This window comes from Macrosteles quadrilineatus, unplaced genomic scaffold, assembly GCF_028750875.1.
Source record: "Macrosteles quadrilineatus isolate MER2022 unplaced genomic scaffold, UCM_ALF_1.0 Scaffold_1__1_contigs__length_201487025, whole genome shotgun sequence".
NCBI classification, from domain to species: domain Eukaryota; kingdom Metazoa; phylum Arthropoda; class Insecta; order Hemiptera; family Cicadellidae; genus Macrosteles; species Macrosteles quadrilineatus.
In genome coordinates this window covers 140,930,429-140,947,978 of record NW_026542594.1, presented here as the reverse complement: position 1 = coordinate 140,947,978, position 17,550 = coordinate 140,930,429, and the positions used below count along the sequence as shown (strand labels likewise).

General features: G+C 34.3%; 1 protein-coding gene across 2 annotated transcripts in view; it reads left to right on the top strand.

Moving 5' to 3' along the window:
• LOC128985815 (nuclear pore complex protein Nup107) overlaps positions 1 to 17,550 on the top strand; it is a 55,508-nt gene that overhangs the window by 21,559 nt on the left and 16,399 nt on the right. For both annotated transcript variants that reach the window (XM_054405726.1, XM_054405716.1), the window contains exons 8-13: positions 8 to 207; positions 565 to 804; positions 7,942 to 8,212; positions 8,599 to 8,795; positions 13,275 to 13,476; positions 15,641 to 15,775. In XM_054405726.1, the coding sequence (XP_054261701.1) occupies positions 8 to 207; positions 565 to 804; positions 7,942 to 8,212; positions 8,599 to 8,795; positions 13,275 to 13,476; positions 15,641 to 15,775 (1,245 nt within the window). The remainder of the gene's footprint in view (positions 1 to 7; positions 208 to 564; positions 805 to 7,941; positions 8,213 to 8,598; positions 8,796 to 13,274; positions 13,477 to 15,640; positions 15,776 to 17,550) is intronic.

Sequence of the window (17,550 nt, the reverse complement as noted above, 5' to 3'; positions counted from 1 at the left end):
GTTGTAGGAGGACGAGACAAGACTGCTGAAGCAGGTGTTGGCAGAACTGAGATGTGGCAGAAATGACCGAGCACAAGCTCTGTGTCATCACTGTGGCCAGCAGTGGCGGGCGGCTTCTCTAGACGGCTGGCGTCTCTACCACGATCCCAACTATGCTACCAAGGTGCCGACTACTGAGAAGCTTGCGGTCGAGGGTAATCCTCATAGGTAATTGTATGCCATTTCAAATTGTAGAGTATATTTATGGTTGGAATTTGAAGTGTGCAAGCCTGAGATGTTTTATCGAGCTGAGCTCAAGTGGAGATAATGAATCTGACGTAATGCCATAGTATGATGAATTAATTTGTCACAAATCTTCTTTTCAAAATGCAATTTAATGTTTTGAAGTATTTAGACTAGAAGTATTAAGTATTATCTAAATGATAGTACCCATAATTTTTTTTATGTATGTGCATTTATCATAATGTTACAATGTTCACAAACATTTATCATAGTATTAAGCTGAAAAATGTAGTTGTAATAAGACTTTTAGCCTGTAGCTATATGATCCTTTTATGTGGACAGAGACATATGGAAGCTGTGTGCGTGGCGGTTGTCAGAGAACGTGCAGGCAGGACGGTATGCACGTGCAGTGTATGCGTGTCTGTGTGGTAACCTGCACGCGTTGCTGCCTGCGTGTGAGACGTGGGACGATGTGCTGTGGGCTCACACACGCACACTCGTAGACCAGATAGTGGAGAGAGAGGTGCGCAACACCAGCCTGCGAGAGTACACTCCCATGCCTGACTCATACTGGGACAACAAGTGAGCCACATTGTCTGTAATATACAGGCTATAGGCCAAAGTAGTTTACGCAACAATAAAGATAGTGTTAACGACACAAGTAGAAATTTAAGGTACGAGCCTTCTACAAGTGTTGTAAATCCTTTGAGGTCAAATTTTTTGTTTCGGCAAGTATAAGTCGCCATTCGACCACAAAGGGTTAAGCTATTTACGCTAGTTGCGTACACTACTTCATCTACGACAGTTTTTTTAATTACTAACAATTACTCAGAACTTCTAAGAGAGGTCATGTTGTTAAGTGAAACAATGCTGTTAAGTAAGTAAACAATTCTGTTTAAGTGAATATTTTTAATTCTAAGAACTGAACCTTAGAACAACAAGAACTGAACTCACAACCTAGATAAGTTGGAAAATAAGAATTTTCAGAGTATTATGCTCTTAAACATACAAGGCGGGATTCCAAACAAGCTCAATAATCTTAATATTATTTTACAGAACACAAATATAAATGTTATATGTCTCGTAGAACATTGGCTAAGACCTGATCAAATAGCTGTTCTTAATGCTTTAAATTCTTTTGGCTTAGCTGCTTTTTACTGTAGAAAAGAAGGTATACATGGTGGATCCTGTATTTTAGTTAGGTCTGATGTAGTAGTCAAGGAGAGAAATGATTTAAATGTATATTTTGTAGATTAAATATTTGAGGGATGTTGTATTGAGATACCAAGTTCAAAATCAGTCATCATTTCAATATACCGTGTACCAGATGCTAGTAATTTTAAATTATTTTTAAAAAAGTTAGAACAGTTTTTTTGTTTTATTAAAAAGGGAAACCAAAAGCAAATTTGTTTATATAGCAGGTGATTTCAACGTTGATGTTCTGAATGATTGTAAAAACAAGCAAGATAAAAACTCTTTTTTAAATGTTATAATAAGTCATGGCTATATGTACTACTCAGATGAACCAACCAGAATTAATCAAAAATCTCAAACGTGTATAAACAACATACTTTTTAATAGAGGAAGAGACCTTTCAAAGTATTGCAATATAGAATTAGGATTATCAGACCATAGATCCTTGTTTATCTTAACTGATTGTGGGTTAAAAACTGAGCTAAACACTAGCAATAGTTTAAAAAAACGTATATTTAATAAAAGAAACACGCTAAGGTTTTTAGAAGTGCTTAATGAATCCTCATGGAATGTCACTGTACTTAATGATGCCCAAAAAAATTTTGATAATTTCTTGCAAAAATTTAAGTTAGATTTTCAACATTGCTTCCCTTTAAAAAGCATTAAAGCAAATTGTAAAAATAATGTAAAATCAAAAAAGTGGATCACCCAAGGTATTATGGTGTCAAGTGCTAGAAAAAGAGAACTATGCATGCTAGCTAAACATTCAAATGACCAGCATTTTATTCAATATTTTAAGATATATAAAAAGGTGTTCAAATCTGTTTGTAACTCAGCCAAGAAACTATCTCACAGTAATTACATTAAGAACTCTGTAGATAAAAGTAAAGCTGTATGGGCAGTTGTTAACTCAGAGCTAGGTGTCCTTAAAAATAAATCCAGTTTCAGTAATATTGAAGACAATAATTGCATAATTGGTAATGGCACAGAAATAGCTGAACACTTTAATAATAAATTTGCCAACATTGCAAAATTTAACTCTGCTCTCTTCAATGAATTAGATGCCCACAAATTTCTTTGCGATACTAATCTCAATAATCATTACATACCTCATTTCAACTTTCAGCCTGTTTCCAGAGAGAATGTTGCAAAAGTAATTTTTACTCTTAAAAACAAAATGTCAGCTGGTTGGGACGAAATTCCTGTTAAACTGATAAAGCAAACTGCCAACATTGTTTCTGGACCAAGTCAGATAATAAACCAGTCTTTTGAAAGTGGAATTTTTCCTTATCAGTTAAAATATGCTGATGTGAAACCGCTTCATAAAAATGGCAGTAAAACAAACTCAGATAACTATCGCCCAATTTCCATCTTACCAGCCTTTTCCTTTTCTAAAGTTTTTGAAAAAATTAATACTGAGCAAATTTCTTTTTTCCTTGAAAGTAATAACATTTTTGTAAGAGAACAATATGGCTTTAGATCAGGACGTAATACAACTCAGGCTCTGTCTGACTTCTTGTGGGAGGTCGGCTGCAGCATTGATAAGTCTCAGAATGTTGCTGGAATGTTTTGTGACTTGTCAAAAGCCTTTGACTGTGTTGTACATAATATTTTATTTTCTAAGCTTAAATTTTACAATTTTTCTCCAATTGCTTTGAAGTTTTTGAAATCCTATCTTACAAACCGCTTTCAAAGAACTATTATTTTTAAAGATAACATCTATAACTTTTCAAAATAGAAAATGATCTATTGTGGTGTACCTCAGGGCTCTATATTGGGACCCTTGTTGTTTTTAATCTATATTAACGACCTGCCTTTTAACATAAACTCAAAGCTTGTTCTATACGCAGATGACACAACAGCTATATTAAAATCAAACAGCCCTAACAATTTACAAAATTTGATAAACCAAACTTTTGAAGATTTAAACAAATGGTTCAGAGCAAATGGTCTGAGTCTAAATTGTTCTAAAACTCAAATTGTCAGGTTCAAAACTACTCATGACAGAGAAACCATCGAATTAAATATTAATTTTCAAGGGGAAATTATTAATGAAACGTCATCTACAAAATTTTTAGTTATTCAGGTATTAAACACTTTAAATTGGGATAAATACACATCAGTTTTAGCTAATAAACTAAATACAGTCTGTTTCCAGATGTCTGTCCTGCAGCATGTTACCATAGACAAAAAGAATTAAATATAGACCGTCAGCTGTGCTGCGGTTACCATAGGTTCTGGCGCACACCGCTTGGAGTACCACGGTAGTTACGGCGTACACGCTACGTAAACTACAGCGGTGTGCGCCGGAACCTATGGTAACCATGGCAACCGCAGCACGGCTGACAGTCTATATTTAATTCTTTTTGTCTATGATGTTACTGACCTCAGAACAAGGATGATTGTTTATTATGCTTTGTTTGTGTCAAACATGTTGTATGGAATAGAGTTCTGGGGCAGCTGCTCAAATGCCGAAACCATTTTCAAAATTCAAAAAAAGATCCTTAGAATTATGACATTTTTAAAGCCTAGGCAATCCTGTAAATTATTATTTAGAGATTTGAAAATATTAACACTTCCGTCTGTTTATATCCTGCAAACATTAATATTTATTTAAAAAAATCTTGAATATTTTATGAATGAAAACCATAACCATAATTATTTAACACGACATCGAAATGATTTATAACTGCCCATTCATAGACTTACCGTACCTCACTAGAAACCCTTCCACAATACCTAGGGAAAAAACTGTATAATAAACTGCCTGATAATATTAAATCTTCAGAATCTTTTGAAAAATACAAAAAAGAAGTTACCAAATTGCTGCTTAATAAAGGGTATTACAAAGTTGATGATTTTTTAAATGATGTATATATTTGATTTCTTAGCATATTGTATAGTTATTATAGTTTTATGTATTTTAATTGTCCATGACCATTTCACCTGTTTCCCAGCTATGCTGGATCTGTAAAACGTTATGTGAAAATAAATGATTGACTTGACTTGACTTGAATTGAAAAGGCTAGTTAAATAAATGGTTGTAGGTAAAGTTGATTTTCTCAATGTTATAAATTCAGTATCTGTCACTAGATAGCTGGTTTCAGAGAATTATTGCATAGAATTATATATCTATTTTCAAATCTCAGATATCATCAACCGGGACCAACGTTGGTACCTACAGTGAAAAGGTTGGATTATCCGAGGAGCATATTAAATGACCATGAATTGTTTGCTTAACCCAAATTTATTGATCTGACCGTGGGAGACAAGTTCCATATTTTGCCACAATTGCAACGATGTTTCGTTTACCGCAGAAGATATTTAAGAGTTTTCCACGATCGCATATAGGCCCCTAATAACTATAAAGTTGCCATGATTGCCTGAGACAATGATAATATGCCCGCGATTTCAGGAGATGTATTATTTTTGCCATGATTGCTGAAGTTAATGATGATTTTTTTCTGTGACTGGGGTTTTCAAGGATTGCTGAAGACGAAACTATCAATGATAATGTTATTGGAAACGTTCAGTGTTTTGCCAAAATTGCAGAGGATGGTGTTAAATGTTTCCATGATCACGGGAAACGATGATTACGTTTCCGTGATAGCCGAGCATTTAATCAACGACAAGATTTTTGCCACGAGCTTATGGGATGATCTACACACAAATATGGCAAATAGTCTTTGTCACTGATAGGCAATGGCACGGTCAAAATAGCCGAGTTAGGATTAGTGGAGTTCTACTGTATTCAAAATTATTGACAATTTTGTCAAAAGAAATATTTTAAATTTTAACTGACGGAAATTGCTAACTTTATTGCTTGGCCAGCCACTAGTCGAGATACAAAACTGAATACACAAAAGGTTTTATGTTTCTGGTAGTTTTCTGGTGGATGGTGGTTTTCAGGTCCCAAAATTTCGGGAAATTTTCGGGAAAGAAATATTCCAGATTTTCGGGACGGGATTACATTTTATTCGGGAATTTTTCAGGACAGGATTTGATCCGATCGTTGGCGCATTTGCCGCTTCGCGAGTGATGATTACACCGCAATCCCTAGAGATGTTCACGATAGTTCATCGTAGTCATACTGACGATCCCGCTGTGACCGCCAATTATTACAACGATCGCGACGTGACCGCGAGTCACGAGTTTCTTCACCTGTAAATTTTTACCCATTTTAGAGAATTTCCCCATAGGGAAGTAGCTACTGTATTGCCGTAGGTGGCACGGTAAGACCTAGGCTTTAAACAACTGATTGGGTGAAAAAGCACCCATTTCACCAATTCAAATGTGAAAATTCCTGCCATTTTGGCTAAGGGTGACATATCGACTTCAGGTTTGTACTATTGCTTATGTCTAGACAAACCATTCAAAATGAGGGGTCACTTAATAGGGGTTGCTATTTGAAAAAATAAGTCACATCCTACCCCCTACCCTGTTAGGGGGGTTAAAAATATTTTTGATGTTAAAAATTGCGGATCCTTTGTTAAAAATCAGTGCCACACACAGAATATTTCTATCTATTTTGGTTTAAAAAATACAGATTTGTTTCAGTACTTAATTTATAAACTGTATATATATGTATACATCACATGTATATCACACCGTATCATGTCTGTGAACATGATACCTTCAGTAATTTTTTATCGGATTTTGATGAAATTTGGTTTAAAGGTGTAAGGCGGGATCAACTTAAATGAGTTCGCGAACCAGCATGATCGGACCATGGCAACAGGTTTTACAGGGGGTTTTATGGGGTAAAAATTGGTTTTTCTCAATTTCGACCCTAAAAACAGAAAATTCCCTAACTTCTCTCTAGACTTTTTTAATGAGCTTAAAAAGCAAATAATTTAGTTTATCTAAGTGTTTTTAAACCAACTAGCTGGCAATGATTGGCAGTAGATTGGTTATTGGTTACGGCAAAAATTCAAAAAATTGTAAATTTATAATTCCCATGTTATTTAACTTATTAAGAATATTGTAAAATGTTGTTGTTTGCTTGTTTAATATATTTTGATTTGATCAAACTTATATAATAAATAAATTTACTAGGGATGGACGAGATTGGATTTTTAGTTCGAGACGAGACGAGACGAGATTTTTTATTTCTCATAAAATTTCGAGACGAGATCGAGACGAGATTTCTCTTCTCATACACAACGGGAAATGCACGTTCTAAATTTTTACCTGATTTTGTAACATTGTTAGATGACTGTTTAAATACTAAAATAATGATAATAGGCAAGAATATTTACAATCTTTCATTAAATAACATCAGCACAACATTTTTTTATTAATCACGCCTAACTTATTAAAAATGCCTACGATTAGGAAACATGGTGATATCAGTTAGGATAGAGTTCAACTTATCCTAAAATAAAATAAATCATAAAATAAAAGCAATATTAATTTTTATAAAATAGTTACTTGTTTTGACTTTTTTATAGTAATAAAACATTCCTCACACTGCTTACACTTAACAAAACTTCTCAAATGTTATTAAAGTAATATTATTAAAATAATGAAAGTAATATTTACATTAAAAGAATTAATTAAATAAGAACGCCTTCGAAAAGGAAACGCAACTACAACACGCTCCTGTATTGCGGGTATTGCATTGACTTTCTGCAGGCGTTTTTAATTTTTTTTATTTTTTATTTTTTTATTTTTTTATTTTTATTCTTGTCTCGATAAAAATCTCGGCCAAAAAGTAATCTCGTCTCGTGTAACGAGATTGAAAATTTCCCGAAAATTTCCCGAAATTTCGAGACTTGACCATCCCTAAAATTTACCAAGCTATTAATAATATTTTACAAAAAAATACACTTTATTAGTTTCATTGTAGCAGCAAACCTAGGTACTCCGTTCACCCTAATGTTATTTAAATAGAAAATCAAAACAGGCAGGTGGAAATTCGACTAGTCATCAGGTTTGCTGCGGCAGGGGTATTTTAGTTTTTATAGATCAGTACCACAAACGGTACAAATTGATTTTGTTTGTCTTTTTTGGTAAATGTAAAACTCAAGACTTAAAACAAAAGGTATGCACAGGAAAAAGTCCCGTCCTGTCCCGTTCCAAAAATTGGGAAGGAAATAAAAATCCCCTCCCGTCCCGTCCCGAACTAAAAGTTCAATCCCGTCAATCCCTAGTTTCTGGCAATTTTAATTTTATAAAATTTTAAAATGCTCCATAACTACTCAAAATAGATAATCAATTGATTCCTGTAGATTATTTCTGTATTGAGTGGTATTTATTTAATTTTAGGCTTTGAAACATTAATCCAGTAATTTTTATATTATTTTTGTAACAGAAAGGCCAAGTCTTTAATTGGTCTAGGTTATTTAATCTGAATGTAGAAGCATAAAATTTCCTACAAATCTGTTTGAATACAATTTCAATAAAGCAACTAACTAGACACTTCCTTAGGCTGATGGTTTTCTGCATCGTTATTTATAGTTGTTAATATAATTTAATACATGTGATAACCTACATGGTAGTGAGGTCATTGTGTATGCATCACAGATTGTCCATGGAGAACACATTCGCAGTGCTGGACAGCAGCGCAGACGCTGTGGTCAGACAGGAGGCTAGGAGTAGAGCGAGAGTGGTACAGAAGCTGGTGATCCTGGACCAGCTGCCACAGCTCATGAGTCAGATGCTAGACTGGGCCAGTCAGCCAGACTGTGAGCCGCAGATGCTCAGGTTCCTGGCCCACATGGTGCTCATACTGCGCCAGTTAGGACAACCCGTCAGTCAGGAGATTGGTGATCAGATCATCATTATTTATGTCAAGGTATATAGGAGGGTGTCCGATCTATTTACATTTACACGTTTGTATATTTGGTAGCTTTCTTGTACCGTACTTTACAACAAACACCTTACTCAACAACACAGGCAATACAAAAAAGGTAATCTAATATAATTCAAATACTTAAACCTGGGATAGCCAAAAATGTGAATAATTTAATTTTGTGGTACAGAGAATAATTTATACGTATCAGTATCAATATAAACTAACTATAGTTCGGCCGCTTAGAAAGCGACCTCCTCCAGCATTGGTTTAGCATTAGCGCGCAGGTCGTTTTCTAAGCGGCCGAACTGTAGTCATTCATTCCGTCAGTACGTATCAAATGCCTAGTGTTAAGTTTAACATACTGCACTGTTATTTTGTTACTCTAGGTGCTGATGGAGCAGATGGAGCCAGTGTTAGTAGCTCACTATACAGCCACATTGGCACCTCAGGACCAGATAAGTCTGTACGCAGAGTTCCTACAGAACATAGACGAGTCTGACCTGCGCAAAGCTGCTCTGCAGGCCGCTGAGCAAGTGCAACTTCCAATAGAGTCCATCACTCAGCGAGTTGTTGAAAATATCCGGTAGTGTTTTACTCATTTTCTTGTGTAGATAAAATTGCTTAAAATGTCTTTAAAATGCATATCCACTATCATAATAAGTCTTTTATAAAAGTAAGGAATAAGGATTCATTTTGTTCTTTTTACCAATTTTTCTATAAGGAAATAGCTATTACCGTAGGTGTCAAGGTAAAACCTGGGCATGGGACCGATTTACTTTTTTGTTTTGATGTCCCCAGAGGCTAAAAACTCTATCCGTTAAAACTTAAAATTTTTATATATGTACTAGCTGTGTGCCCGTTCTACGCACGGAGATCTTTTAGTGGTCAGTTGAAACCTTCCTATATAAAGAACAGCAGTTGGTTTGCATATTTTCAGATATGCTGGCCAAACTATTAAGTATAAACAAATACAGTATCTGACAGTTTCAAGTAAAAAAAAATGCGTAATAGATCTATGAGGGGTACACTTCCATATCTGTTGGCACAAACAACCAAATGAGTAATATTGATTATTCCATTGTTTTATTCGATATATCGTTTGGTTAGTTAGGTAAGGTTAACTTTACCTAACTAACCAAACGATATATAGTTAAAATACTATACCTCAACCTCGCCATTAAACATTCAGGTGGGAAATTTCATTATCAAAGGTGCTCTTGTCCTGTCCTTACGGAACACTGAGTAATATGCGCTACCAACTTATGAATAATTGTTTAGGCCTACGAACCCAAGAGATGGGCAATTGGTCTATTGGCTGTATGGTCCAGCGAGCAGCACATAGCGTTGAGAAGACACATTGGAAAAGCGATTTGATCCGTAATCCGTAAACCTCTGTTACTATCACCCACTGCAGTTATCACTTTACACTTTACACAACCACCATTGAAGTGCCGTCAATGAGTTGAAACCTTTTATGTAAGCTATTGGTAACGATTATGTAAAAAATGTAAGTTTCCCAGCCATATACAACACTGATTCAAGGTCTTTTTCCCGGTTATCAAAACTCAAGAAAAATTGTATACACAAAGAATCTCTATTTTCATTTACGGTTACCCTACACATTATTGCTCTTGCCATTAATTAAATCCGTTATGTAAGGAAAAACAGTTTTAATCCAACTTCGTTTGGATTTGCTTTTGAAACGTGATCGGAAATGATTGCAGCATTTTTAAACAACATTCAATGTAAACATATCAGTGACAGCTAGAGAAAAATAATCTTGATCCGAACAGCTGTTCGCTATTTCATAGATGATTACGTGATAAACATTGGGAGAAAACTTGACAAAAATCTCACAAAATTGAGTTTTTAAACATCAGTAAGTTTATTTACAAAGTAGTGAGGCCATATTTTAATAGCTAAAGACACTCACGCCAATCCAGTGAATACATTAAAATGATTCGGATCTTGATAGGTACTCTCGTTTTTCAGGCAAAGGCCGCGTAAAATGGCTCTTGGGCCATGACAGACGGAAGACAGACAGAAATTGAGATGAGACTTGTTTCGGCTTCTTTAATGTATAAAACGTAAAAATAACCTCAAAATTTATGATTCTGAGCAATGTACAGACAAAACTCTAATTTTATTTATATAGATGTGTATGTAAACACAATAACTTGAGTAATTTTGGCCCTATTTTGATGAAATTTGGCTTGAAGGTGTAGGGTGGTATAAACTTGAATGAGTTTGCAAACCAGTGAGATCGGGTCAAGGAAACGTATTACAGCGTAACCTCGATAAGAAGAGCCTCAATAACATGCCACCCTTGATAACAAGTGTAATTTTGTAAATACCCTTGAATTTATTTGACCCCTTATCACATGTTACTGCAAACCCCAAGAAGAAGTCAACCTTGATAACAAGTACTATTTAATAATCCCCATGAGAGTCTTGTTATCAAGGTTCTACTGTAGGCCCTATAGGGATTTACAACTTTTAAAAATTGGTTTTTTTTTTTAATTTGTGTTCCTAAAACATGGAAATGCCCAATTTTTAATCAAACCATTGTGTACGGCTTAAAAACAAATAATTTTGAATATTGAAGCGTTGTTGTAAAATCAAAGGCTACGGGATAAATAAAAAAAATATAAAAAAAAACAGTACAAGATTCCTATGCTATTGTTATGGAGGAAAAGAAAACTATTGTGGTTTGCATGTTTATGGATATAAGTTGATCAAATATGGCAAATTTATTTATTTCATCCTATACAAAAACACTTTTTACCTCCTCTATAGCTGCAAACCTAAGTACTGTTTAAATAGAATCTATAATATTAAAACGAAACAGTGTTTTTTTATTTCACGATTCTGAATCAACCACTCGACGGATTTTCATGATTTTTGTGTTGAAAGAAAGATAATTTTGAGAACTAGGGAATGTCGAAGCCATAATTTTAGTTTAGGGTCCCAGTTTTTTAGAAATTAGGTTTTAATTTTTTTAAAGTCTAGCAGCCGACGCTAAGATTCTAAACAACCTTTGGTATAAAATAATTTGCTTAACATAACAGCTGTAAACATTCAGCTTTTGTGTCACAAATTCAGCATTTGGATAAAAATGTAAAGACATACTTAGGGTTGACTTATTTATACTATGTGTAATGCTAATCATTGATACGTTCAATTCTTCTGTAAGAGGATGAATTTAATATACCTACATAGTAAAATACTAGGATGTTCAAATTATTTTTTAAAGCAATGTTTGTAATCTTCGATTTGTTTTAGAGCAATATAATATGTTTTAACTAACAGCTGGTTAAATATAAACTATGGAACTATGAGGTTATTTTATTTACTCTTATTTTGTCATTGATTATAGGAAATAAGTAAGATTAGTAGACCACCGAGATAAGTAACACCATCGATGTGTACAAGTCGAGGCTCTGTACACGAGTTTAAAAAAAGATATGCAAATTATTTTACCGTACAACTTTTTTGGAAAGGGTAGGAAAATCACAATTTTTACATGTTTTAATTCATCTTGGCAGCTTTTTGTTTACAATCAATGTTTTTGAATGCTTGAACTTTGTTTGGATTAGGCCCGGAAATATTGATGTCATAAAGATGGAGATCAAGAATCCTCAGGAATACGATTTTAAATTACCACTACAACCTCAGACGGGTGTTATCCAAAGATATACACAGATGAATGACATAGATTGAACACAACGTCATCATTGACCTAGGATACCGCAATTAGACTAACCATCCTTTTATGAAATCTAAAAAAGTTGTTTGGCGTGTGTTTAGTTGTGGTTGTTGGAGGCGCTGAATATTTTATAGTTTAAATAAATGAATATGGGGAATTACGATGTACATTGATTCAATGAGGGTGGTTTAATTGTCAAGGATATTGGAACTGATAACGGAATGGATAATAAACATAGACAATTAACTACGTCACTAGCTTTACTAGCGTTTTTACTTTTTAAATTCCTTCGACATGTGACCAGTTCTTTTGTTCAAATGAATATTATTTTTGACTCAGCTGTTTACAAAACAAACTAATATGTTGTTGTGTTTACTTTTCTTTGTTTACACTTATTTATTTAGCAATTGATGCAGTGAAACTGACATAAAGGATGTGTGTGGACGATTCGTTTAATAATGTCAGGACACCAACGTTATAATTATGTGTACTGTGAATTTTATTGGATGTTTTCGTTTTATATTAGGGAGTTTCAATTCAGACCTACTGGAAATTGTGTATAGTATGAGTAATTGTATTGTGGCGATATTGATTATGGAAGAGGTACAGGTATGCGATGGAAGGTTATATCATTGACTAGGCCTATACACTTCTCAATTGATAATTACTCTTTCTACTGTAGGCTGCAATAAAATTTGTCTTTATACGTGTAAACTAGCTGTTCTGAATTATAGGCCTACACCGTTTTAACTGACTACTCCCGTACATAGGACGGGCTAACACCTCGTACTATTTAAACGGGGAATAAACATGCCTTTTTTATAGAAATATTTTAGTAAAAACCCATTCATACAAATTTAATTTCGCTTTTCTGCAGGTTTACTGCGGCGGGGGTATATTTAGTTATGATAAAATAAATAATTATTATGATAATAGTGTTGCCATGGTGGCAGGAGACAATTGCCAGTATTGCCGAGACCACAAAATATACTCACAGGTGTTACCATGGTCGCACAAGTCAATTACCGTTTCGACTATAATGGCTCGGTCCCATCATGGTCGGATATTCGGGGTCTACTGTGTATAAGATTTTTCTGTGATCGCTGAAGACAATGACGACATCTTTGCTGGGAGATGTTCAACATTTTACTGATATTGTAGGAGATTTATCTATTAGTCTCTATATTAGTATCTATTTATCTATGTTTATTGATTGTATTAACAACTTAACCTCTTCTTTCTATGGTTTATTGTGAATTATATGCGACTTAAAAAACAAAAAGAGCCTAAAATAAGTTTTAAACGCTTTTGCTGTATACAAATCTTTAATTTTAGTTTTTTTGCCTATTGTTACAGCAATGAGCAAATAAATGAGGTGAGCCTGTCGCTACAGTTGAATGATGAGATCACAGACGAGGACAAACGCAAGATCTCTGCCCTGGAGTGGGTGGTGTTGTACCCAGGCCAGCGGGCTGAGGCTATCTGGCAGACCAATGCTCTTATTCGCACATTTCTAGCCTTGGGAAAGATACAAGCTGCCAAGTTGGCTTTTAGTCAGGTAAGTTGTTGCTACTTAATTGAAAACTCTTAGATTTTCACCAGATTTGTTGCCCTAAATTGATATAACGTTTTTATCATTCTGTAGGAAAGTAGTGATTTTTTATAACAGTTAAAATCAAAGTAAATAATTGGTTACAAAGCTCTAATTCAGAGCAAGGTCAAATCAATCAGCTGATGTTATCTTGCTCTAAATTTACTTTTCCTACAGTCAACCGAAAAAAGGTGGCTTCCTTGCACTGATATTACAGATATTACACTGAACGTACAGAAAGCTGCTAATTGCTGCATTTACTTACTTTGTTGCACCGTTTATACTTTGTCACATGGTTTATACTTTTCCACACACCAGTATTCCAACCAAACAACACAAAACAGCGTGGTTTTACTATGCACGCAATCCGTTTACGCTTGGAAATAGGTTGGCAACACTTAAAGATACTGCTACTAAGATCAGCTGACTATTGATACTACGATTTAATGCATTAAATTTCGTGTCATTTCGTGTTTGTATTCTATTTTCGTTCAACGCTTGGCTTGAATATTACCTAAAGTGTAGTATTTGAAAGAATAATTATAAGTGGGCCTAACATGTTTGAGAATAATGAACTCAGTGATTGTGAATATATGTGTACACCAGAATAAATATGTAGCAGAAACTGCAAAACATGTTTCATTAAGTCTGTTTCCTGAAAAGAAAGAAGTTGTATGAACAAGCATACAAACTGTTTTCTTCTTGGTGCGTAAGTAAGAAAGTTACAAAATTACTTTTTTATTCAGTTTATACTGGTGATTACTGTTTATACATGTACTCTTGAAAATAAGTAACACTTAAAGATACTACGACTAAAATCAGCTGGTGCAGTGTTTCCCATTCCGTTTAACGTAACCTATAAACGTGTTGTATAATGTTTGAAAAACTAATTATTCATACGCTTTATAGTGACTGTAGGAAAAATATAACGTGTAACACGAGTGCAAATGGCCTTTGCTGCACTCGAGAAACATTCTGCACTCACCTGCGGCTTGTGCGTAAACATTTATCTCGTATGCAGCAAAGTGCCACTTTGCTCACTATTAACAAAAACAATTATTTCCTACAATCACATGACAAAGTGGGCTTCCTTGCACAGATTATGTTACAGAAAGCCTTACTTTGGCGCACAGTTTTTACTTTAATGCACACCACTATTCCAACCAAACAAAACCGCGTGCTTTTGTTATGTACGTAATCCGTGTAAACTTGAAAATAAGTTCTAGTTGGCAACTCTTAAAAATATTACAACTACGATCAGGTGGTACAGCGTTTCCCATTTCGTTCAATGTTTGGATTTAATCTTTGACTATGATTTAACCTAACCTAAAAACGTGTTGTATATGTGTTTGAAAGACTAATTATTTATATGAATTATAGTAGCTGTAGGAAAAATATAATGTGTAACACAAGTGCAAACTGCCTTTGCTGCACTCGAGGAACTTTCCACACTCAATCGCTTCCACAGAAAATTTTAAATGTAAGCATATGTTAACAAAATAACACGCACATCAAATTAAAGGTCTTGTTAGTAAAATACAATGCCGCAAAACCCAACTCAAACAGACGACCGAGTAAAAAATGACAGCTGTTCAAATATTCATTAAATTTGCAATGTTTTTATATTTGCTACTTCTCAGGGGGACGCCTTCTAGAAGTTGGGAGAAAATCATATAAATAAGCATATGACAATATGCACATCAAATTAACAGTCTTTATGAGTGGAATACAATGCCGTGGAGTGAAATTTGATGAGCTTATCTACCTATGGTTACATTTAACATTTTCTTCTGACTCCTAGCGGGCCGTGCCCCCTGACGGAGTAGCGTATCACTGAATAATGGGTTAAAATTATTTTATTGCCCAGTAACTTTGTACCAAATTTTTTAGCTCCATCTTAATTAGCCTATTTTTTGAAACATTAAACCATCCCAGGACATTTTTGTATATGTTATATTCATTTTTTTGTATTCCCATATTCTATTTTAACACAACATCATAATACAGTTTACAAAAAATCTATACCATTTTGAAGCTTCCGTAAACCTTTATGCTCAATCTAAAAATATATACAGATTAAATAGAGAACATTTACTACCAGGCATACACTATAGAGTGGTGTTTTGTTTAGGTGCCTCCAGAGTCCATTGACCAAGTGTTGGGACAGTTCCAAGCAGAGGATGATGGAGCCTCAGTCATGTCTGACTGTCTGCCTGCTCGTGTGTCTGCAGCTATACAAGAGTACCTCTCCTATAAGGCATACCTGGTACGTTCTAGACACGGGTGGTACAAACATGTAAACCTGTTTATTTGAACGAGATCGCAAACCAGCATGATCGGACTGTGGAAACGGGGATTTATGGGGTAAAATTTGGGTTTTCCCTTTTTTAACACTAAAAACCCAAAATTTCACAATTTATTTCCAAACCATTTTGTAGAGCTTAGAAAAAGAAATAATTTTGTATATTGAAGTGTTGTTGTATGCCTTAAGGTTACGGAGATAATTAAAAATTTTTTTAAATTTAAAATTCCCATGTTATTCTTATAGAGAATAAAAACACTGTTGTAGTTTGCTTGTTTATAAATATATTTTAATAAAATTTGGCAGTTTTGTTTATTTCATACTAAGCTATTACATTTCAATAAAAAAAAACCTCAATACCTTCCCTCTAGCCTAGCGTAAACCTAAGTACAGTAGAACCCCTCATACCCGGCCTTGGTTTTACCGGTCCTCTGTTTATCCGGCCCCTTCCAGGAAGCCAATATTAAAATGTTTTTCTCACAGCTTACAGACGTTTAGATGCAAACAAGCACTAGTCTTTGCGACTGCTCGAGTCATAAAATAAATTGTTCTCACTATTTATTTGTTTGTTAATACATTTATTTTCTGAGTCACTATACTCTATAGTTGAGCTAGTAGGCCTAACCTCTGATCAGTTGTTTGATTATTTCCAGTTTGTACAGTACATTAATTTTTGTATTTCACAAAATGGATAAGAATGTTGAGTAGAAATGCATGTATGCCTACCATTTAAGTCCTAAGGATCTTCCAGTCCAATTTATTGTCATTTATACCTCCATTTAATAGTTTTGTTACCTGGAATCATAATATTTATACGTTCATTACTTAATGACTTTAACCTACAAATATTTTTTTTTCTTTTTGCAAACATGTTTATTAGTTTTTTTGTACAATCCCAGAAGAGACTTGAATGATACTTTTGAATGCATAGCCTATTTATTTATTATTATTATTGAATGATTACCTATTATTATTAGGTATGAATTGTCATTTTCAGTAGGTTGGTTTATCCGGCCAAATAGTTATCCGGCCAGGGGCTTGGTCCCGCGGTGGCCGGATATGAGGGGTTCTACTGAACTCATAAAAATTAATGTTAATTAAATAAAAAATAAATTTGACAATTTTAAGGGAATATTTTAGTTGAAATCCAGCCAGGTAAATGGAAATTCCCTTAGTCTGCAGCTTTGCTGTGGCAGGGGTATTTTATTTTGTAATGTTAGGATATTATTACTTTCTCCCCCTATACATAGTATATGAGGATAGTTTTGTTTTTGAAAAAAATTTCGAGTTTGAGTTTGGAGTAGATATAGCCTATATCCATTTTGGGCCCTTCTGAACCCAATAAAGTAGTTTTTGAAGTGATGTCCATCTGTGTATGTGTGCGTATATCTATGTGTGAATGAGTATACAGAGAGAGCTACAGACCACATCTACAGTCAGATTTGATGAAATTTGGTATCTAGGTACTAATACATGGTATCTCCAGGCGGTTTTTCATTATTTTGAAATTTTGATTTTTAATGGTGATTTCCCATAAAATCCCATAAAATAATGGAAAAATATAATTTTCTTGAAAATGGCCTGAACGATTTTAATAGAAATTTAGCATGTTGTAGCACTTTAAATTGTGAACATGGTAGAACTCCCATTCCTGTAAAAATTGCGGGCCAAAAGGTATTCTAACTTTTCCCATAAAACCCACGAGAAAAAGAAAATATGGATTAAAAAAACCCGGTTTT